Source organism: Aythya fuligula, chromosome 7, assembly GCF_009819795.1.
Source record: "Aythya fuligula isolate bAytFul2 chromosome 7, bAytFul2.pri, whole genome shotgun sequence".
NCBI classification, from domain to species: domain Eukaryota; kingdom Metazoa; phylum Chordata; class Aves; order Anseriformes; family Anatidae; genus Aythya; species Aythya fuligula.
In genome coordinates, this window is record NC_045565.1 from 31,847,148 (window position 1) to 31,871,834 (window position 24,687).

Consider the following 24,687-nt stretch of genomic DNA (forward strand, 5'->3'; position numbering starts at 1 on the left):
TCCCTAGGACTCCGGGCAGGGCTGGACAGGTTTGGGTATGCTCACCCCATATGCATGGGGAATCTGCCCCCACTCTGCTCTGAACAAAAAGGGCTGCATAATGACAGTCCCTGTCCTGCTGCACCTACAGAGCCCTTGGAAATGATTAGCCTGAGAAAAAGGAGTTTTCTCTTACAGAAAATGAAGTGGTCTAGTGAAGTGTTTGCTCTGCACTGGAAGGCTCTAGTCCATGTACAGAATGTCAGCGTATTTGTGTGTCTTTACTTACCTTGATATTGTTAGCTTGCTCCTGATATGTTCAGAGGAAGCAAAGATTCAAAGGTCAGCAATGAGTGGTTTTGAAAAACCAAGTGGTGACTGTATCTCCCACAAATGTGGCGAAAGTTCATGCCATTTTTAAGTACTTCCCACATTGTCTTACAGTTTGTTTCATTCATTCTTCTCCCCTTTCTCTATAAGAATTTTGTTTTCTCCTTTATGAAAACAATTTAGCTGATGTTTAGAATATTTTTTTTCAAATGCACATTGATCTCAGACAGAATTTGATGGAATTATTGCTGTAACATTGGCAGCAGAGAGGACACAGAGATATGGGAAAGGGGAAGAGGCACACTGAACGTCCAAACCTGTCCATAGTGAGGACCTTTTATTTGTAATTTGGGACTTGAGTAAAAACGGATTTTTTTTCAAAGCAGTAGAGTCTTTAGGGGATGGTAACATAAGTAAGCTACTGTGTGGTAAATTTGTGTGTGGATCTGCTGCCCATTAGTAATACTTATGTGCAGTCTACAACACTAACACCAAGCAGCTTACCTCCTCCCAGTTAAGCCAATGGGAAATGAAGTTGCTTGGCACCTGGAAGAATCAAGTCACTTGGCCTAAATGTCTAATTATTTTAGTTTAGGGGGTTAATAGTTAGTTTTGGTTCCCAATTTTGGCCTAAAAATCTAGAAGAAATCCTAGATTTTACTGGTAGCAACTACATTTAGAGGTCCTAATATCATTTTTTCTGAAGTATAGCCCCTTTCAGGTCAGAAAAAGACACTCCTGATTCACATAAGTATCAAGACTACAGAGTTCAGCATTTTTTCTCTACCCTATGAATCAGAAAGATGTTCAAAATAACTGTGTCAGAGCAGTAGACTCACGCAGCCATGTGCAAACTTTGGGTTGCAGAGGAGCTTGTATAGCACACCCCATTGACTATGCGACATACAAACTAGGAGTATTCATTCATATGGTTTCTTGCAAAATTAACTGAAATGCTGCTAGTTGTTAGGCTTTGGTTCCTTTTTTTTTTTCTTTTCTTTTTTTTTTTTTTTTTTTTTTCCCCCTGTAGTTTTAATCCAGCAGCTGTAGGACTGGAGAAAAGGACTTTGGGGTTTCATCCCTCCTTCCTGTGCTTCACTCTTCTTGCTTCTCCTTACTCTCTTGTCCTAAAACTGAGATGTGCCCCACAGTTCTCAGCCCCATAATAGGCTCATCTGCCTATCAAGAAACTGTGAGACTTCTTAATTATTAGCGATATGCTCTGCCTGTGATTAACAGTGGATATATCTGAGGAAATGGAGAAATATATGGCGGAAATGAGGAAATTTTTCAGCAAGGTCAAAGATATCCAGCATGCTCTGCAGATTGTCTTTCAAGGTTAAATAGTGAGACTGCCTTATGCAGCGTGCACAGACAGTTCTGTAAACCATGGGTCCTATTAAAAAACATTCAAGTGGAACAAACTTACTTTTTCTTGTCACAACAGGCTCGTATTCACATTTCAGCACTGGGAAGAAAATGATAAAAGATTTAATTCAGCTTTCACCATGCTGGAGATTTTCTCCGGTTCCACCTCTGCCCCTTCCTCTGTCCTCATTCCCAGTGTTTTTGAACTCTGCCTGCAATGCGTTGCAGTGCCTGCCAAGATATCTCTAACTAAGGGTGAGTTAATGAGAACATCTGGCCAGGAATGACTGATGATGCTCTGTGACCCACCCACTCAGCACATCTGGTGGTCACGGCCATGGATGGGGAACCTTACCAAGTGCTGTGTCTTCTGCAAGGAAAGATGTTTTTTGTTGTCGTCTATGGTTGGGCATACTGAAAATGCCAAAAATCTTTTGGTTATAGGAAGGGGCTTTCGTGTGAATGGGAGAAATGTCTTTAAATAAGTGTGTACACACACACACAGGCACTCACACATGCATGCATATACACTTCTTTATGTAATTACACTGTACTTTTAATGCGTGAGAATGTGGGCTGCCTAAAAACTGTCTTTATAGATAATTAGTCCCAAAGGTCCTGAACTGGTTAACCATGGAGGCATGCTGCAAAAGACCTCTCTTTGGTAAGGGCTTTTTGAGGAGGCTGAATGTACAGTCTCTCTGAAGGGAGGAGAGGATGAAAAGAGTTTATGTGCTTGGTTGGCAAAGCTTCTTTTTGAAATGATTATTTTAAACCTGTCCTTCTAATGATGAATTAAAGTGTCCGGACACTTTTGCAAGCATCTTTTTATGTTATTTATATATAAATCAATAAATACAAATGCTCCACTCTTGTTTTCCTTTGAAATCTTGATAGTTTAGAAAAAAAAAGAAAGATGGAAGACGGATTTTTCAGACAGCAGAATGAATCATCAATGAAGTGAAAACACTGAGCAAATTCTCTTTTGTTTAAGAGAATGGTCTGTACACAGTTCGGGCCAGCACATTTTTCATGGGATGCGAGGGAGCAGTTCAAAGAATTGGCAAGGAGTGGGTCCTGCATATTCATGAGGTTGGGCAAGGAGGTGAAGGTACAGGAGGAGGCAGAAAAGCAATATGAGGATAGAGTGGAATGTGGAGTGAGTTACCACGGTATCCTATTTTACTGCTGTTTGACGTAAAGCTCCTTTGCTTTTACACAACCGCTGGAATTGAATTGAAGCAGCTCAGGGAATAAATAATGAATGTGTCCTTTACATGCTAACAGAGGAGAATCTGCACCTCGTCACAGAGATAATGTGCCCCTCTGTTCTCCCCCCAGTCTCCAGCCTTCGTTCCAGAAGTCAGTCAAGATCTTATCCAACAGACAGAGGAGAAACTCGAAAACAGCCCCTGCAAAGAGCTATTCTCTCACTGTACAAAGTAAGTATAACTTGATATCCAAAGACCACACGGCTGCAGTCAGCAGCTTGTAAAGACAGTGACAGGTAAAAAGAGAAATTGCAATTTGAATCTGAGGCATGTCTCTTCAGTTTACGTTCATAATCCTGGAGGCATAACTGACAAGGAGTGAAGTCATTTCATCTGAACGAAATATAATAAATATTTCCATGCCATTATATACACTACACACAGGCACTTAGTGTTTCAGGTATTTGACAGAGTGTTCTAGCCAAGTAAACCAGCCATGGATTTCATGCCGTGTGAAAAGAGCTACAATGCTAATGTATCCAAAGAAAACATCTCTGTTTCAAAATGAATAAAAATTAAGTGGCTATACAGTCCATTTAGACAGAGGAATGTGCAAACTTGCTCTGCATGGCTTTTCCAGAAAATCTTCAGCAGGAGAATGGAGCTTTTTTAATGCTTTACTGTCTGTCTGTGGAGTTCAAACGTACGTGCATTATTTCATCCTTTGTCTGGGAAAAGGCTTATCAGGTTTTGTAGCAGCGAGGCGATTTGTACTATTATGTTCTAAAGCTCCAGGTATGCGATCTGCATTTGCAAGTACTGACCCGAGTATGTTCACGCCAGTAGATCATAAACCAACAAAAATATGAAAAGGAGGGATCATCACAAGCTGGCCCATGTGGTTTCTGGCTGAGCACAGTTTGTTTTCCCTGGGTGATGTAATGGGGATTTGTAAAATTCGCTCCGCTGTCATTCATTGTTTTGACTCATTTCATTGACCTTTTCTGTTTTCAGTTATTCTTTGCGTTGGTAGGAGATGTGGGTTATTTCTGGCCTTCTCTTATAACATAGCTAGTTTACTTGCATTGGCCCGGTGTCATGTTGAGATGCTAGTATAACTTGCACCAGTTGTGTGTGCCAGTCACAATGACAAAGGCAGAGCTGTGCTTGACATAAAAAACCCTGATGTCTGTTTCCATTTCTGAAATCGATTTGAAAGCTGACAGTTTACTGTAAAATGCACTTTGTTGTTGCCAAGGAGGGGAACTAAAAAGCAAACAAGTGGTGAAAGGCAGCTATTGTTCTTTAAAGTACGTGAAGCTTTTAATTAACTGAAAGAAATAGGCTAGCGTTGGACACCACTTAATTCAGGCTCTTGTTCACAGACAGCCATTCCTTCTTCTCAACTGAAACAGATAAATTAGCCAGTTTTGAGACCTTGTTCATAAATATGCTGATGATCGTTTTAGGTGGACTGAAATGGCGTCAAAGAGAAGTTTTAAAGACTTGCTGTTGGTACTTACTAAATGTACTGAATAATGTTAATTTTGGAAGTGTTCACAGCCGGACCAAAAAAGGGAGCATGCACATAAATTTGAAACTTTCTATCCTGTCGGAGCAGGAGCAGGGATGAGTTTCAGACAAGTCCTTCTAGTTAAGATCAGTCTGCAGAAGAAATGTATGTATAACTGTATCTGCTGCTTTGACCTTTAATATTTTGACTGCCTTCCCCTGCCTCCCTCCAATTTCCCCTATAATTTTCAGTTTGATTTTGGATATTTGGCAAAACTCATTAAGGCAGACTTTTTCTTTAAAAAGAAAAAAAAAAAAAAATATGTTCACTTAAGGGAAATATTTCATCTCCTTAAAACAAATACTGTATGATCTGTGTCCAATCAGAAGTTGGACACAGCCAATGAAAACAGCAGCAATTTGTCTTTTGAATATGGAATATTTGCAATTACCTGCCTGTTCCTAATGTATGGTGCAAGAATCATTATTAAAAAATAAATAAATAAATCCAAAAACGTAGGAATAGTCATTCATGAATGGAGAGGAACTGAACTGAGAAGATTCATTATTCTTCCTGAATGTTTGCTCATGTCTAGAACCACCCCAGGATGAGCCTCAGTTCATCTGTTCCCAAACCAGAGTCATTTTTCAGAGTATTTCCTCCTACAGCAAAATCTAGAAAAGTGTCTATTTACTCTTAGATATAGACACTCCAGCCAGCAGAGCCCCAGTAAGCAAGGTAGGACCCCAAACCAGCAGGTCAATAGTCCCCTGTTAAGCAGCATGACCACTTCCATCTCAGGCAGCTCTCAGTTCAGCCTCTGTTTTCTTCTCTCTGAACACTTGGCCCTCCTCAGGGGATGTCTATTAGTCTCTGGCTGCTTGTTGCCTGTCACAAGCAACATACTTATCTGTCACAGTTACATACTGGCCTTTCATAAAGACGTTGCAGCTACTCTGCGAGTCCCAAAATTCTTCTCTTGATCCAGGAACAAATCCAGATCACTATTCAGACTCTTTTTCTTCTGTTTTACTCTACAAGGCACATTGCTGTTAGGAAAAGCCCTTGGACTTTAATCAGTTATTAATCCTTCTGTATAGCAGGAATTCAGACTGATTTTTTTTTTTTTTCTCAAAATAACATCTGATGGTCTGTCTTGGACAGATATGGGCTTCAGGCAGAAATTTTCAGTCCAGATATAAACATCCCCCAAAGTTTAGGAGCTCAGTTCCTGCAGGTGTTGTGTTAAGCCAGACTGAATTTATTAAGAGAAGCAAAGATACTTGTCTAGCGTTTAACAGCCTTTGTAAAAGTTCATTTAAGCCAATGGAAGACTTCTTGTTAATTTTCAGCAAGCATTATCAGTGCATATTTCTATTTAGCTTTTGTAACTCCTTCTCTTATGAAACACATTAAACATATCACTTTGTTCCTAGGCTGAAACCATGAGTAAAATAAAATAGGAGTTAAGTAGGAGTCAAATGACCCTACCGTTCAAGAAGTCTGTATTTTCTCGTCTTGTTTTGTTTCTCTTTTGCTCCAAGATCAGGATTATAAAATGCTTATATATCCTTTTCATCTGAGATAGATCTGTCCTTGACCACCTCAGTGGGGAACCATTCCAAGAATACCTAAACAGCATGTACTTCGACAGGTTTCTGCAGTGGAAGTGGTTGGAAAGGTAAGTCACAATATTTTATTTATTTATTTATTTATAATAGAAATGAATACAAAAGGTTTATTTCACTTTCCATGCAAAGCTCATAGAATACTGCCAAAATCTGACAGCTGAGATGGTGCACGTACAGTCCCTTTGTCTTGAAGGCAAAATCAGTTTTGTCCTTTCTTCAGCATCATTAGTACCTTCTCCCAGTGCTTGCCATTTATGGCCTTCTCGATGCAGCAATTCCCTCCCTCTTTATGCTGTTCTCCTTCAAAAGATCCATCAAGACTCACTCCCTGTTTCCCTGAGCTGTACTCCAAGGAAGCTCACCCAGGAATGCTCTCCAGCCACTGCCTTCCCTCTCAAGGACACCGCTGTCCTGGAGGTGGCAGGCAAGCAGCTTGGGCAGCTTCTTTGCCCAGTATGCTCGTGCATGCCTGGTGAATAGGACAAGACGTACAGCCCATAAAAAGTAGGAATCCAAGTCTCCTCTGTGATCTGGGAAACCTCTGTGGCCAATTTCATTGTAGGCCCTGTCACAATGAGCTATTCGTGGCACAGCAGGAGGACACATTGCGCTTGTTTATGACCTAGCCTTGTGCATCTATAGCGCAAAATGTACGATACACATCCAGTCTCTGGCTTTTGCATTCACAAACACTGCCCAAGCAAGAGTGAAACAGATGCTGCTTGGTAGGGAAGTAAATAATAAAAGAGAAATCCATCCCAAAACACTAGGGAGTCTGTTTTGGCTTCTAAAGCTTGAATGTTCTGCTGTTTAATGGTATTAGGTACGATTAAAATACATTCAGATTTTTTGTTGTCTTTCTATTTAGCTACGCTCCGAATATGGTGACTTTTTGTCTAGACCAGTTATCACAATTATTAAAACACCGTAAAGAGACAAAAATGCAGCATATAGGTCCCACATGGTATTTGTTGGCTAGACGCTCATTTAATGAGCAAGCTGCCTTAGTGGGTATTAATTTGCAGGGAGCGGGACCTTTGCCCCCTCCTTGCTGGTGAGTGCCGTAGCAGATGACCACTGCTGGGTGACAGCGACCTTGAGTCAAGAGAAGCCCCAGTTGCCACAAATGGAATTAATTACGGCAGATGAGCTGGGACCAGATCCTCGAGTGGTGGATATGAGCATAAGGGCTCCGAGATCAAAGGAGCTGTGCCAGTTACTCTCCCTGGAAAGCTACACAGCTGCCGCACAGGGGGAAGGGAGGTGGTGGGCAGAGGGGAGAGCTGCTTCATGCCAAGACATGATCCACATGCCACCTCCTCTGAATCCAGCATTTACTCTTCCATTTCAATTGAAAAACATCAGATGATTCATCTCTAGCCAGGCTATTTCCCAGCTATTTTCACATTCAGGATAAGGAATTTTCTCAAATGCTTTGAGGATTTTATTTTTTTCCATTCCCCCAACAAATGTGACAAGCTATTGGCTGCGCCTATCCGGCTTAAGGAGAACTGTTTTTAGGATTAGCAAAGAGCTGTTAGTAGCGTGGAGTGATCAACAGCTCCTTCTGGCAGCCTGCTGGCTCCAGTGAAGAGTCAAACAGTCAATTTACTCCAGGGACATTGCTGAGCACGTAGTTATCTCTGCTAATTGTTGCTTTTAACCCTAACAGAATTTGCAGTATCTTCTTAGAAGCCTGAAAACAGCATTTTTCCTCTTTCCGTTTTGGCTATTTGCAGAGTTTTCTCCCTCTACTTTTAAAAACAATGATGAGCATAAATGAAAAGATTCACTTTAACGTTTATTCCTTATTGTCATCAACCTCATCATCGCCGCTGCTGGAACAGCCGTGTTTTTGTGCTCCCTCTGCCGGCTGGCTGCCCGCCAGAGGAATACAAAGCTCCGACGAGGTTCTGATGAACGTTCATATCGACTGCTAATGCAATTTTAAAACTTTAGTGATAGACTGGTGGACACAAAATCAGATATCTCAGAGCCCTGAGTTCTTTCTCTGTCACACTGTAAAACTTTGATGATAGCAAAAGCTGTAGAAGCTAGATTTAGGGCTGGAGCCCTTTTGGTAGAGCAGATTTTTGTGGGAATTTCATTAGATCTTGTACCCCTGCGGAGCACTCTGCTGTCAGAAAGACTTATTTAACCCCTAATTTGGCCTTTAAATTGCTACAGAAAATTCACACAGGTTAACTCACCAGAGGGGAAAAAATATATATATAAAATAAAAATAAAAAAATAAAAGACCCTCTGCTTAATTTGCTCAAGAAACTGAGCCAGAAGGCTTTCTTGTCAGGTGAGTGGTTGCAGATAATCTGTTTCACATGCCTGAAAGGAAAGAGATGCTCTTCCTCCTTTCTTGCCCAGCGGTGCTGTCCCGAGAGGCAGGTAATTCAGGTCGGGTTGGAAGGGCTCCGAGCCCTGCTTCCTGCTCCTACCCTTCTGTGAATGGGATCCAAGCTCTCCTCTCCAGTTCCCGGGATTGTTTTTTGCTTGTTTCATATTGATTTCCTGTTTTGTTTAAGGTCAAGAAAACAGAAGTATTTTCATAGTGGTTGAATCTTGGATCTCTTTTTCTCAGCTTGAAGACCAAAATAATTAGATGTTAGCCCAGCACGACCCTTAAAAAATTCCTCTGCATCACAAGATGAGCTGTGGAATTAAAATGCTGTTGCAAGCTCTCAGGCCTCGTCTCTGCTTGACAAAGGCCAAAACTGTGTAACGGAGATTCAGTACCCTCCTCAGTCCTAAGATGCTAGCAGAAATTATCCTGATGACTCACTAATGTGTTGTATTTTATTACAGCTTAATATGTTGGAATTGAAAAGTTCAGGCCATACATAGTATTGAAGTAATGTAATTACATAATTATATATTATATTATATAATATAATTACCTTGAAATAATGTGATTATATAATATTTATCTATTTTGCTTTTCAAAAGTATGCCCTGAAATAAATAAATCACAGAGAGTGCATTAAATGTAGTGTGTCGTTTTTTTTTCTTTCTTCCTTTTCTTCCAGGCAACCAGTAACGAAAAACACGTTTAGGCAGTACAGGGTGCTAGGGAAAGGCGGCTTTGGGGAGGTGAGTGATTCTGAAAGTTTCTGTTAAGACTGTTTCTTGCTTCTCAGGCACTGCAGGTTACAGTATCTTGATGAGACAGAGGCTGATTTTCATTAATTGCTGACGGTTTTACTTAACCTCTCTTGACACTGCAATCTCAAAAGAACACTTTCGAAAATTATTTTGTGTTTGACTGTTGCAGTCACAGTGGAATTAGGGTCACACCCTACTTGTATTTTACTAATGGCTTGAGGTCACTGCCTGGGCAGCAGAGTCTGAGGAGGCAGAGGCAGGCCTTTGCGGAGCAGATTACCATCTACACAGACAAAAGGAGGTGGGATAGGAAGCAGGCGGAGGAAAGTGGAATAATTAAACCAATATTACACAGCAGGTTTGGAAACTGTAGACGGTTCCCCAGATGCCCCCGCCTAAGCCTTATTCGCTCCACCACTGTCTCTAGCCTTAAAAGGACTAAATCAGATCAGACCAGATTGTGAGGAGCAAAGTGCAACCCAGAAAAAGTGTTTTCTTTGACTTACCCAGCAATTGTTCTCTTTAATTCTCAGGTCTGCGCTTGCCAAGTCCGAGCAACAGGGAAGATGTACGCCTGCAAAAGATTAGAGAAGAAGAGAATAAAAAAGAGGAAAGGCGAATCCATGGCACTAAATGAAAAGCAGATTTTAGAAAAAGTCAATAGTCAGTTTGTAGTGAGTATTGAACTCTCTAGAGCTTAGTTCTGTGCTCACCTGCTGGGCACCCTCTCCTGTTGTATCTGATCCAACTCCTGTTACAGAAAAGGTGCCGTTTTCTGTAGGGAGCCAATCCTTCCACATTTCACCTTAGTCCTGCTCCATGCGCGTTTGCAGAGTCTCGCTTTTATCTGTGGTCTGTGAGGAATGCACCAAGCAAGGTGCCTGTTTCTACCATGTGAGCTTGATGCTCTTTACAGCCTTGACTTGCATCAGGGCTTGCATCAGGCTGAGCTATTTTTATCCTGCGTGATTACCTGAATCCCCAGAGCCTGGGAGAGAGGAGCTTGGAGCAGACTGAAGGAGATTCAGCCCAAATAGATCAGAAGAGACTGGCTGGTAGGAGCATCTAGCCAGTGACGTGGAACTGGTCTGCCCGACTTGGGATTTTCCTGAGTTCTGCCAGCTCTTGTGGGCTATCTGGGAACCCACTGAGATGGTGGTTTTTTGACAGCTGTCCAACAAAACAGAGCAGCTGGAGTTGGATCGCCCCTTGTCTGTTAAGATTTCTGTTGCCTGGAAGCATCTGAGAATTAAACTTGGGGATTCTGATGATGAGTAGTCTGGGTTCAACAAATCAATCTATAAAATCCTAATATCTAACATAACAACATTTTTCTATACTTGTAAAATGCCTGTTTGCTATTGTGATAAGGCCCTTGTCAAATTAAATGGTTTTTTTTCCTCTTTATCTAGTGAAAATTGCTAATGAAAAGTGAGTGATTTCTCCTTAGTAGATAACTGAACTGTCAAAACCATGCTACAAATGTTTTCCTAGGTCAATTTAGCCTACGCCTATGAAACAAAGGATGCACTGTGTTTAGTTCTGACCATAATGAATGGAGGTGACCTGAAGTTTCATATCTACAACATGGGAAACCCAGGCTTTGAAGAGGAAAGAGCTTTGTTTTATGCAGCAGAGATTCTTTGTGGTTTAGAAGACCTTCACAGAGAAAACACAGTATATAGGTAAGTATTCTTGAGAGTCTTAAGACAACTTTCTCTGGTAGAACAGAATTGTCTGCATCCCCCCTACTTATAGTGGTACAATACAGTTTAGGTGTCTCAGTGTCTTTGATGAAATTTTGCAGACCCATGTGCAAATACAGTATGATTCAGTAGTAGTGGAAGGAAGCAGTTGCTTCAGTAAAAACATCATGTTTAAATTACACAGAACTAACACAAAATTCCCCCAAATCCTACCTCAGCATGCACTGAATGACCTGAGAGAATTATGAAAGTTCTTTAAAGAGATATAATTAAGGAATCAAGTTTCTAGTTGGTATGAAATGGAGATCATTCTATTCAAGCCTCTGTTTTAATTAGATTGTGTTGCATTAGGGGCGATGACACATCAGGCATGGGGAAAAAAAAACACTTCTCCTGCCCCGTAGGGAGCAGAATATATAGATGATGAAGGGAAAGCTGTGGCCCATGAGCCATGGTAGTGTGCTGTAATTGGTTTCATTCTCTTCTCATGTACTTTGTGCTGGTTTCATTCTCCTCTCATGCAGTTTGTGCTAGAGCAGGTGGAACCACTCTGAAGTCCGGGCACTTTGGACAAATGGTGCCTCTTTGCTTCCAGCTGAGGGCCAAGTGGGTTTGGAAAGCAAATGAGGCAGTCTTTAGGTCTCCATTACTGCTGCGGAGCTGGGACGCTGGCTGGCAGTGTCCTGCAGGCAGCCACGGACTTCCCTCTCTTCCAGCAGAGTAATTAACACAGGAGGGTTTGAGACAAAGGGCACAGATTAATGCTCTAGGACATGGAAATTCTAGTTTTGATTAGCTAAATGAGCCAAGTTCTTGGTTTCTAGGCTGGCTTATGGTTATACACAAGCACTCTGTCAGGACATCTTAGGGTTTACTGGCTGGATATGAAGGGTGGCTCTAGAGAGAGCTCTCATGGCTCCACGGGGATTTATTTATTTTTCTTTAATCAACAACCAATATAGTTATAAACAACATTTAATGCTTGTCTTCATGATCCTAGCTTGTGAAATCATTATTGCTAGCATTCACAGCAGAAGAGGTCCTGTAAATTGATGGAAGAACATCCAAGGACAATGATTAATAGACAATAATATGGTGGTTTGTTGTGCTTTTTTTTTTTTTTTTTTTTTTTTTTAACTAAGCTACACTTTAAATCATTGACATGCCCATGTATAATAAGCATCGTGTATATGCCTGTATATAGATAAATTATGATATTGTTCCTTGGAGGAGTTCTCTAACAAATTGCTACTTGGTTGCTTTGCTGTGACTCAGATCTTGCTAGCTCGTACAAGGAGGGCAGACATAGATAATATGCTGATTTATTTGGCACTGGCCCAGAAGTAGAATTTTTCAAGGAACAAAATGGAATTAAATGTTTAATGTCAACTGAAAAATCAGATCTTGAGTGACATATCTGGCTTCCTTTTTCTTTAAAAATCATCCTATCACATTCAGAAAACTTTTAGGAGGTATTATGTTGTTTCTTTAAAAAAATAAATCGTAAGCATACCTTATTGATGAAAATGAAAAATACATTCATAACGTGCCTGGTAAAATGCCATACCAATGCCACTCTCTAATAAAACAAATTAGATCTGGCCATCTAAAATAGTATGGGGCTCTAAGAGAAATGGCATCCTACCTTCTTAAGAGCTTGTTTCATGCTACTCTTAAAAGAGTTGCTAGTTTGCACTTCAGATGGCACATTCATTTTGGTGATGAATGATATTATATCCCAGTAGGTGACATTTTCTAGCAGTATTTCAGGAGCAGTTGCAGAGACCCCTAATTTGTAATACTGCAAAGTGTTTTGGGACCCGCGAAAAGTGCTATATAGGTCAATAAAATATAGCAACTAAATGCTACAGCTTTCTCAAGGTGAATAATTCATAGCAAAACACTTATTCCTCAGACTTAATTTCATTTTCTGTGAACAAAACGCTTCTGAGTAAATCAGAGCATTCCAAAATACCTCCCCATCTCATGCACCAGTGATGCACACTGTGTATGTGACCCGAAAAAAACAACCGGGCCAGACTTCAGATTCAGCATCAGATAAAAAGTCAGAATTGCCTTGTCAAACGAGGAGCTTCCATTATATTTCTCAACTGTATCATGTTAGTAAAGGTCAATGGGTTGATTGTTCATGGAAAGCAAACAAGAAAACCTTCTGCTTCTCCTCGAATTTGTATGTATATATATAATAGCGGTAGAGCAATATATCTATATTATAGCAGTGCCTGCAAGCTCCAATCTGCATCGAGATCACAATGTCCTAGGCATTACAGTACACAGCAAAGCCTTGTCCACCATGATTAATTGTATTGTTTATGCTGTCCCGTAGAGCAGAACAATGCACTATAGCCTTTCCAGCATGGGCGCCGTGCCAGCAGTTTATGTTTCAGTATGTTTAGGCAAGGCCAGTTTACATTTCAGAAGCTGTACCATTGGGAAGCATATTTACACATAACCAGGTCCACAGAGGGCTCTTAATTCTTCTAGACATTTCAGCACAGAAATCACAGTCCTTCCTGACACTTCCAAGTGTTAGCCATGCAAAGGGAGCCGGCCTTGATCCTGAGGAACCGGAGATCTGAAAACAGAAATGACAAGTGATGGCTGAGGGGGAAGGCAAGTCTGCCTTAATTGCCCTAAATCACAGAGGACTGTAAGGACTGAACTGTTCTGAGTCTTCATGGAGTTTCTCATTTTCTCATTCAAAGAAAATATCTTTTCTCTGCTAGCATGTGGAATTCTTTTCATTTAGCCATAGCCATAGCTTTAGGTGGGACTAATAAGTGCTGGAGTGCAGGATGAAGTAACTAATGAAGTCTAAGTTCTTCAAGGAAATAGTTCTTAAGGGATTTGTATTAAGTCTTATAAAATAAGTAGGGAACGCCCTTCACATATTTTGATATTGTTTACTTGGAAAATAAGCTTGGTATCATTGGGCACCCAGTGACATTTATCTGGAGAGATTCAGAGTGTCCGAAACAGGAGAGAAGGGGAGATTGTTCACAGCATTCTGTGTTCTTGCTTGAAAAATATAAATAGAAATGAGACAGGTTTTGAAGTGTCACTTTCATCAACGTTGAAACTGCCACGTATCTGTTCGGAGGAAAACTCATGGCACTGAAGTGATGCAGGAGGCCTCCTGCCCAGCTGCTGTGCAGCATGCGGCTCCTGTTGGGAGGGTTCCTCCTGCACACCCGCCTCTCTTTGCTCTTTGAAAAGAAATGTGTCTTGCTGGGAAGCTAACGGAATCAAGCTGGTTTGCAAATGCAAGGAGGCCTTGAAAAAAGGCGAGACCGAGCACTGCTTGGATTTGGACCAGGCAAAATGCTGGGTTTCCGCAGGAATCCGTCAGATAAAATCAGGGCAGAAAGCTGTGAATCGAAGCAGTGCACTTCTCCCTGCCTTACCCAACCACACTGGTGCCTGATCCAGGCTCCCCCAGCTCCCAGCTGGCTCCTCTCTGCCCCATGCCCATGCAGAGGCTGCTCCTTGCCCCTGTGATGTCTGCGTAGGAGCAGGGAGAGCAGCCATACAGCTCCCTCTTTGACAGAAGCCCCCCCCCACCAGGAGAGGCAGGGATGGAGAGGGGCTGGCATGGACAGCACCTAAAAGCTGCAGCTGGTGGAGCCAGCTTGGTGTGGACAAGCCCTTTATAAGAATGACCTGCCACAGCTCTGCTGCATATATGAAAATGGGAGATATTTTTTCAGAAGTTCATAACTTGGCTGGATTGGGGATTTTCTTTTTTTTCCACATGAGCAGCGAAAGGCACATCTTTGACATCAGCGTGACCACCTTGCCAGTTTTCGTGGCACTGCTCCAAACCACATAGGCATCAGAGTTTCCTAAATGTTTGTAAGAAGAATTTTAATTTGGGCACAGCATTCCCCTCTCTGCCCCTCATTTTTCCAAACTAGCTGAAGCCGTTATACATGTGCACAAGTGTGTGTGCACACATTCACGTCACTGGCCTAAGCCAGACGCCAAGCAGAACAAATCTGAGCCCGGCGGATTGCTGTTATCATTTTCGTAAGCAAATAAAATATTTTAAAATGTTTAATATTTTAACAAAAATATTTTATAAAAGGAAATGTTGAAGAGATTTATCAACACGCAGCACTACAAGGCTTGGTTTACAGGGTTTACTGGTCTAGATGGATGAGTCCATTATAGAGTGCATTATGAACTAAAAGCTTGGCTTAGTGGAAAAAATGTAACTCCAGTTTAGAAAAAGACATATGGTTTTGTTCTAACTACGGGGTGAGTTGCAGAAAGTTGTATTGGTTCCATGAGTTCCTTACTGTTTGAGTTGACACTCAATTGGTTTATTACTAGTAATAAATGCACTCACACACTGTCATATGCTTATGTTATCAAACCCAGCTTCATACAAATAACTGCTATCTTTCATTTGCAGAGATTTGAAGCCAGAAAATATCCTGCTAGATGATTATGGTAAGTCTCAGAGGTTTACAGAGGTTCTTTCACAGTAAAATAGATTAAGTTAGTTTTAGGATACATATTGCACAAAGACAAATAATGCTTTGAAGTGAATAAGAGGCTCAGCATACTCTAATACTATGTCTTGGGGTGGGTAAAGTGCTAGGACTTGCTGCACGGGTGGAAGGAAGCAGCTGTGCTACACAGCAGGGTGTGTTCTTGAGAGCATGACTTTGCTGGTGGTGTCTGCCTTTTTTCCATTGTTTTTCCATCCCTATTGTTACAAGGCTAGCACAACACAAAGGACATTGTGATTTCTAATCTATGCTCCCCGCTCCATTTTCAAAAGTACTTTCGTCCTTTGCTGAGCCAGCTCTCATTTTATGCAAAGCCAGGTACCCATTTGCTGCTGAGGGCAGCGATAATCAAATCTTACGCTGAGTTATAGACCAGATGTAGTCCCTTCAGCCATCAAAGAGTCTCAGAATTATGTCAGCCCATCCATCCACTGTGATCAGTTCAAGACACTCCACTACAGAATGCTACTCGGTGTCTTTTTTTGGTTTGCTTTGAAATGCCTAACACAATCTACTCTAGTCCATAGCCTGGCTGTTAACATTTCACTGCATTATATCCCTCTCAGTAATTCCTCTTTTCCTTATCAATGAAGCAGTTCCAATTCAGTGATTTAGGACACTCATTTCCTCACTTATCATAACAGTAAATTGCAAGAGTATTGTAGTGTTGACAACTGTTGTATTTTTGAGCTAATTTGGAGTCAAACGATTATATCTGCTTTGTGTTGTCTTGTTTGTTTTTGTTTTTCCTTCCAGGCCATATTAGAATATCTGATTTGGGCCTAGCTGTTAAAATCCCTGAGGGTGAATCAATCCGTGGAAGGGTAGGAACAGTAGGGTATATGGGTAAGTTTTCAGTAGCTCATCTTTTTGACAATTTGCTGAGATTACTTGAGCTTTGGAGATCTTTCTGCCATGTAGGCTTAAGAAAAATAATTTTAAAAAATCACATTCTGCTAGGTCCAGTTCCCTGATGCAAACCAGAAAAAAAAAAAAAAAATCTAGAGGAAATCAGAAGTCAAGAAAAGGCTGGACAACAGCAGCTCATAATGAGACTGGTCTACAATGCTAAATCAGCAAGGAAAAATTAGAAAACAAAACAAAACAAAACGAAACAAACAAACAAACAAACAACTGGAATTCTAGTGATTTTATCATAGATTTATTTCAGTAGGGCTATGTGCACAAAGGAAAGAAAAGATTTCTTTCTCATTGCTACTTCATATAGTATTTAAAAAGTATTTGTATGTTTATGATGAAGTGGCTAAGTCCACATCTATATTTTGCTGTTTGGACGGTGGGAGGCTACACAAAATAGTAGAAATTTGTACGTGGGTAAAAAACACACTCCCAGATTTAACTAGAACTGTCTTTGAAATTGCATGTAATTATTTTCATGTATTCTTTGGGTAGGCATACTTTGTGGAATAAAAATTGCACGTGCTTATTTGACTAAAGAGAAGCTAGCTGATATGAGCCACTGTTGTATCATATGGAAGCTTTAATGAAAGAAAGCAAGTCAGTTGTCGTTTCTAAGTTTTGTTATTTCAGTATAATTCTGTGTACACAATAAGACTCCGTGCCCATGAGCATCTGTGTGTGTGTTTGTAACCATGGATGGAAGGTAAGGATGCCTGCAAGGAAGCGACTATATGCCCACAGCAAACTGGGTGTTTGCAACACAAAACAAATAGATTCATTGGTTTTTTTTTTTTTTTTTTTGAAGGAGGGAAAATAAATTACAAATTGAATGAAAAGACAGAATTTGTTTTTGGATAAATGTCACTGTTGTTTACAGGATGTGTGCTTGTATGTCATTTCATAAACAGAGAAGTCTGGAAGCACTCTTAAGACTGGGCCTCTCCTTAATACTTAGCTTCAACTTGGTTTGGTTTTGTTTTGTTTTTTCAATTGGTCTGGCTTGGTAGAGAACTCAGAAGACAGCATGAACATGGCATGTAGAGAAAATAGCATAGCATGTAACATGCTGCATTTTCTGTAATTCAGTCATCAGAAATCAGGAGGTATTTTTATATTCTGCCCACCATTGTCTCTTCCCGCCAACATCAAACATTGTCACAGGATACATCTTTCTCCTCCACAGCTCCAGAAGTGTTGAACAACCAGAGATATACACTCAGCCCTGACTACTGGGGGCTGGGCTGTCTCATTTATGAAATGATTGCTGGGCAATCACCATTTCGTGGAAGGAAAGAGAAGGTGAAGAGGGAAGAAGTGGACAGAAGAGTGCTGGAGACAGAGGAGGTGTACTCCCATAAGTTTTCTGAGGAGGCCAAGTCCATCTGTAAAATGGTAAGGGGCTTGAAGGCTCAGTGTGGCAGCTGCATTAGCAGGCTTCATCTGACACGGTCTGAGAGGTAATGCGGTACCAGAGAGGGGCTGCAGAGGCGAGCAATAATCAAGCTCATCTGTTGATGGGATGACTGCATTCTTTATTCATTCAAATTGTGTTTATTTGGGATCATGGTCATTTTGAGTCCTCTCCAAAGTTTTATGGCCAAGGGAGCGGTATCTATTCTCGTGAGACTTTGAATGTTAGTTTGTAGTCAAGAATGCCTTTCTGTGTTTTATAATCTTGTAGAAAAAATAAAAAGGACTTGATGATGCAAGACTCTCAGTGTCTCCTGCAAGGAACTGAAAACCCCATGCTTCCATTGTCTTTGGTGAGAGCTGGGGGTAAGCAGGACAAAGATTATGCAATGAAATTATTGTGACACTCAAATGTTGTCCCACCCCATCTCACTAACTTTGTTAGCAACTTTTCCCCCAGGGTGCCAGGGTATCCAGCTTTTTTTAATACTGTTGAGCTGTCCTTTAAAATGTTTTCTCACCCTTTCAGCTGGGAGTCATTTTCATAGCACAATAGCCATGTCTGACAATGGAAATCCTCAAACCCTTTGAGAAATCTCAAAGCTGTGTCTGAATTCATCAATGTCTTGTCGACATCCATCTTTAGAAGACTGAATTGTAATTTGGAAAGGGATGTAGCCTTATTCTTGATTTGTTTGCTAAAGAGTGAAGTCTCCTTTGGAGACAGTGACATATCTATGTAAACTGTAGAGAAAGAATGAAGGGAGAGAAAGATCAACAAATAGGTAGTGAGAGTTGCACCAACATCTTGTGCAATAGGCAAGCAAACAGCATATCAACAACATTCTGGTTGGCTGGCTTCGTGAAGAGACACTGAAGTCTCCTTGCAAAGTAATAATGGTAGCATTGCCAAGTATCATGCCTGGAAGTCATTAACTCACAGTGCACCAAGTCATTGCTGAATCCCCAGGGTAGTAATTAACTGACATCACTCTTGATAGATACTTTAGGCCATACACTGCCCTTAATCTGCGATTCAGAGCCTCAGCGTAAAAAGATGTAGGACAGCCACAGGCTCATACAGACCATTTCATGTGCTCAAAAGGTCTGCCATCTTTTCTCTAGTAGCATCTCAACTCCTACCAGGTGAAGAGCAGAGTCTGGTGGAGTGGCAGAGAGTTTGTGCACTTTCAAGTATTAGCATGAAATGAAAATGTCACAAGGCAAAAATGCTTTGCTTGTTCTGTAGTTAGTTGCAGGCATGAGACATAAAAGAATAAAAATACACTTTTTAGAAAAATAACCAAGCATTTCTTTAAAAGCTGAGAAGAATTAGTAGCAATGTAGCATTGATGGGATAGTGCTGGAGATCTACCTCTCCCAGGGGAGTAGACAGCAAAAGTCAGTATGTTGTAGTGGTCATTTTCATCTTCAAGCCATAGAACCCATGGTTTCAGGGAACCTCAGGAAATGATCTGTTTCATTCCCTTGCCCCAGGAAAGGCATGAACTGTACGAAAATCACCCCTAACAACTTGGTCATTACTGCTTTACTGTCCAATCACAAGTCATGTTAGTTTAGGTGGTTTGTGCAAACTCTTAATGGATCCAAAGAGAATGCTGTCCTTTGTGAACATTAATGCATTAAAATTGTTGTGTCTTAAGACAGGAAAAGCCTTACTTCTGATAATGAGTATGATGGAATATGAGGTTTTCCATCCAAAAGTCATTTTTAACAAGTGATTCTTTAAAAATCCAAGATTCTAATACATTTTCTCAAATTCTTTTTACTCTTTATATTGAAAACTAGAACTGTGTTGCTTTCTATCAGCACCTTAACAGGGAACAAAAATAAATAAATAAATAAAAGTATAATTAAGTTTCCATCATACCTGGAAATCAAGCATAAAGCTGTAGTACATAAATTCAACTTGGGCCATCAGAAATATCCAAACACAAAAGGCTTACCTGTAGCAGACTCTTCACAGCAAGAGTGAGGAACATGTTTTCCACCTTGTCTCCTAATCTTCTCTTCAAAGTGTACTGCTCTGTGATCTGATAGCCTACCATCAGGAAATACATTGCCTTTATTCACTTACTCCTGAAAACCCTTTAGTGTCACTCCACATCAACCTTCCTCCCCTGGACGTTTATGCCCTTTGTGTTTTTGCAGGGACATACCATAGCTCCCATTAATCATCATCCATCCCATATTTCCATGTTTCATTTTCTAAGTCATTTCCCATAAATCAGCCCTCATTTTGGACTGAAGCAGAGATGAATAATAAATAATTAGGAACAGGGGCAGCTGGCTTTCTGGGAAGCTCCCCAACCCATAGTTCCCATATAACATAACTGCTTCATGTTTCGTTTTGTTGTTTTTTTTTTCTCTGAAAAAATCCAATCTTTCTAGGAAATACTCCCTGTTTGTTGTTGTTATGACTTGTACCTCATTGACGTACGTGTGTTTCCCCTGACAAGTGCAGTCTTGCATCCAAGGATGTGACTTGAAGCACATTCAAGTGAACAATACTGGATAGGCCCTTCTTGCTTTCCTGTCATGTCTTATTCCTACAGCTCCCATTTTAGTCCACAGAAGGGATATCTGATTGGAGGGTGCAAAGACGACAGAGCCAGACCCTTCTCGGTGGTGCCCAGTGACAGAACAAGAGGCAATGGGCACAAACTGAAACACAGGAAGTGCCCTCTGAAAATCAGGAAACGCTTTCTCATTGCAAGAGTAGTCAAATACTTATAAATACTTATGATCAGGTTGCCAAGAGTGGCTGTGGAGTCCTTGCATTTGGAGATATCCAAGATCCAACTGGACATGGCCTTACACCTGCTCTAGGTGACTCTGCTTTGAGCAAGAGGCTTGGACTGGACCACCTCCAGAGGTCCCTTCCAAGCCTCGGCTGTTCTGTAATTCTGATATCTGATTCCTTCCTGAAGTGCCACCCTAACCAACTACAAGATGATGGATTCTTTTTTTCCTAAAACCAATTTCTTCTGTTCTTCACTCACCACCAGAACCGCTGTCATCATGCTGCTGCTACTCCTGTCTGCTTTCATCCTTTCTCTTTGCTTTCGTCTTTGGAAACCAACTTATTCATATATTTTTATACTTTAAAGTTTATCAGTGCTTCCTAAGAATTACTTTCAGTAGAATAATTCTTACTCTTCAAATGATTATTACTGCTACAGCTAGTGATAATAATAATAATAAAAATAATAATAGTATCTTCTATTCTAAGCCTGTGCAATGAGCTTTATTGTTACCCATGCCTGAGAGTTCTGACTCTTCTACATTTGGCCAGATTGGGCTGTGATTATCATAACCATAAGTAGTGCAATGTACAATCATTTATGCCATTCTAGCATCCTCAGTCCCCACAACACTGTCTTGTTTTGTTTATTAAATCAGAGACATCTATAGTATTACTTTTCTATTCTCTATAAATTGTTAAAAATAGTATGTTTATATCTGTTTCAGGGTTGAAATTTATCTCGGTGATCCCTTTATTTCATAAGCTTAGTCAATGGAATTGGTTTTACTATTCCCCTTTTCTCTTTTCATGAATTTCCCTTACTCCTGTAATTTTAAGACTAACATCTTTGAACTTAGAGTTATTTATTATATGGTATGATCTGGATATGAACTGACTGATCACATGAAGATAAATAAAGCTGTGCTTTGGGGACTGCTGTCTTTTTTTAGCAATCCTCACAACGCTTGTTTCTTTTTGTAAAGAAAGCAAAACAAAGTCCTGGAAAAAGTCTCAGACATTGCTGAGTTTGAATCCCCAGCTGGGATCAAATAAGTGACATGAAAATATCAGAGTTCTTTTTATCAAGAACAAGAACTTTAATGTAACTTCACCATTGTTACTCAAAGAGTCTTCTTTGAAAGTCTTTTTCTAGTCATGCTTTGTCTGTTAAGTCTAGACTAAATCCTGCCCTTACTTAGACACATCCAGTGTCACCTGGAGCCTTTATTACCAGGACATAAAGCTCTGCTGCTTGATATAACTTCATGCCTAAGCCATCTTCAGATCTGTGGCTCTGTGAATTCTCTATAGGCTTAGGCTGTAGAATTACACTGAAACTATGTTTGAATGGGTCATTGCACTGCCATTCTGGGAAGGCTTGTCATCAGACTCATGTAGTTCCTTTTGTTCTGCTCTCTGCTCATTTGAAATACATCCTTTGAAACTGTATTAAACAAAACTGTAGAGATGACTCAAAACATAAAGCTGTTATCTCTGTTTTCTTTCCCTGGAGAGATTCCCAAATTGGATGCACATTTCAGGCTCATACACAGGTTTACAATTGCAGAAAGCTTCTGGAGCTGCAGGAAATGGTGTAAGATTCATTATTCCTTGGAGAAACGATGGACTTTCCCTTCTGAGAACTATTCTAGTCCATGCTATCTCTTGGCATCCACAACGGAAGCAAGGAGAAGCATCTAGTTTTGTTTGCTGCCATCTCTAGAGCTGGCTACATCTAGAGCTTATCAAAATCCCCAAATTTCTTATTTTTTCTCCATTGTGGCTCTCCTGGGGTTCTCCTCAAGAGGCAGGTGGTTGCTTCTCTGCAGCTGGGCTTCACATGGAAATCCCATCTTTTCTGTTGTCTTTCAGTCCCAGTCCATTCCCAGCAGCCTGTTCCCTTTCGTGTCTTTCAGCCCACAGTGGCTAGCCACCCATGACCAACTGCATTCATACTTAGAGACTTTCTTCTTGCATCAGAGGTTACTGAATACTTCCATCACAGAGGAGTCCAGGACACCCCAGGCAGCTTTTTTCTATCCTCAACCATTCCATCCTCTGACCACACACACCAAACAACTTCTAACATTTACAGTCTCTCAAGGGTAAATTCCCAGATTAGATTAGTCTTCCCACCTAGTTCAGAAGCAGGAGAATCACTGGCTGCACAGACAGACAGTATCCCCCTTTCTTCCCTTCACAGCTGACTTTTAGAGCAGAAACTGCAGAGGTCTCCTTTATCACCTACAGGCTGGCCCAAATCTACCCCTTCCCATTGCAACTTGCTCTGCGGAGCACTGATCCTGAGAGCTTCAAGGTATCATTTTCAAAAGTGTATCAGAGCCGTGGGTAGTAAAAGTGGTCCTTTGGAATTCAGATTCTTCCAGCTGTCAGGAAAGCCCTTTCAGCATGAAAATTAAAGATTAAGAGAATTAACGTCTCCTCTGCCCTGCTACAGTAGAATAAACCAGATCTTGACTGGAATTTCCAAAGTAATCTTCTTTACATAGGCTAAATCAAGATGCCTGCTGGGATTAAAATACAAAATAGAGAAAAAGAAAACTTGCCTCAAGATCATGAAAGCTCACGGTCTTACACATGCTCCAGAGAGGTGCCCTGAGAGAAGTCTTTTCCTCTGAGCTGGATCAGTGATGTTGTGTCACATAACTCTATGTGCTCAGAGGACAGCAAGGCATAGAGATGTTTATCTCTTTGCTCTGGCCACTCTTGGTGACCAACCTTTGTGCCCATCATTTAGACTGCAGCAGCACTGGATGCAAAGGAAACTGTGAGGAACCGTGCTATTTGCAGCCTGGAAGCTGCTCTGGTGGCCAGAATTAGAGGCTTTTCCACCATCTCTCAATCCTTACAGTCTCGTTTGGCTGTTACTGCTGCTATTGCTGAGGCAGGCAGAGCTGAGCAAAACATTATTATTTCATGTGTCCAATACTGTCCGGTCCTGTCCCATCCCTCCCCACACCTTTTCTGGGTGCTTAGCCCCAGCCATTGTAGCTGCTCAGGACAGGCTGGAGGATGGTCCCTGCATATGTGGGGAACATTCAGATCGTTGAAGCCATTTGCTGTCTCAGGCTGAAAATGAGCCCCCTAGCAAGACATGCAAAACTGAGGAGGCTGTGGAAGTAAGATAAGAAAATCACTGGTGCCCAGGGGGTAGCAGAGCATTCAGAGAAGGCTAAAGAGCTGTGACCCTGTAAACCAATGATAAACACGAGAAAACTCAGCTCTAGCCTGGCACCAGAGGAAGGACTTGTGAGCTCCCGTTAGCAACAAACAGTCTTTTCAAGGTTCCCCTTCATCGAGTTGATGTAGCTGAGACAGAAACATAACCAGAACATCGTGGAGCACACCCTGAGCTTGAAACCCTACCATCAACAACTCCAGACAACCTTGCCCTAGCAGGGAAGCTGCCTGGATCCTGGTTCCCAACCTCCTGCAGGGCTGCACCTGATCTCCTAAAATGCTTCTTCTTCTCTTTGACCCTTCCAGAGCTGCTTGCCTCTTGCTCTTCTGAGTGAGCCCCAGCCAGGAGCTGCAATGTACAGCTCAGCATGTGGCTGTCGGATACAGCTGCTAAGGCTTAACCGGGAGCGCTCCCGCGGCCCGGTGCCTGCCCGCGCTGCCCTTTCCTCTGCTGCCTCCCGGCGGCCCCGGGCGGCCCGGCAGCCGCGCTCCCCTCCGCCGGGGCCGCGCCAGGCTTCCCCCTTTCGCCACTCTCCCCTCCGTTCCCCAGCCGGTGTGTGTCGGCCGGGCTGTGTACATGGCTCTACAAGACGTATAATTCTTGTGAAAAAGAGCTGGAGGGGTTTATTTCCTCCATGTATGGATTAGGTCTTTCCCTCACAGTGGAGACTCCAGCAAAACTAACCTAAAAGCTTTTGTAAACATGGCTATTTTCAGCAAACATTTAGTTTGCTGTTGCACTAAGGCACAAGTTATGCATCTCTTTAATGAGCAGAGGAGATCTCTGGGCAGATTACAAGTTCTACTTCCCTCCTGTAGCTTAGAGAGTATGTCATCCAGCCTTCCTTGGAGATGAAGGGAGGGAATAAATGGAAACAGATTTGTGAACCTTCACATTTCATTAGATTGCCTGAAGGCAGTGATACATTAAAAAATGTCCCTGTCACAAGTGAGAATCTTTTTGCACCAGTCATTTGCATGCTGAGCTGTCCCCCTTCAAC

At 41.4% G+C, this 24,687-nt stretch overlaps 1 protein-coding gene across 2 annotated transcripts in view; it reads left to right on the plus strand.

Moving 5' to 3' along the window:
- GRK5 (G protein-coupled receptor kinase 5) overlaps nt 1-24,687 on the plus strand; it is a 164,945-nt gene that overhangs the window by 127,222 nt on the left and 13,036 nt on the right. Inside the window, exons 5-12 of one of the 2 annotated variants that reach the window (XM_032190945.1) lie at nt 3,019-3,119; nt 5,990-6,082; nt 9,071-9,134; nt 9,680-9,820; nt 10,641-10,831; nt 15,288-15,325; nt 16,144-16,233; nt 17,492-17,700. In XM_032190945.1, the coding sequence (XP_032046836.1) occupies nt 3,019-3,119; nt 5,990-6,082; nt 9,071-9,134; nt 9,680-9,820; nt 10,641-10,831; nt 15,288-15,325; nt 16,144-16,233; nt 17,492-17,700 (927 nt within the window). Of the gene's footprint in view, nt 1-3,018; nt 3,120-5,985; nt 6,083-9,070; nt 9,135-9,679; nt 9,821-10,640; nt 10,832-15,287; nt 15,326-16,143; nt 16,234-17,491; nt 17,701-24,687 lie in introns of those variants that run through there. The other variant, XM_032190946.1, reaches the window with a different exon arrangement.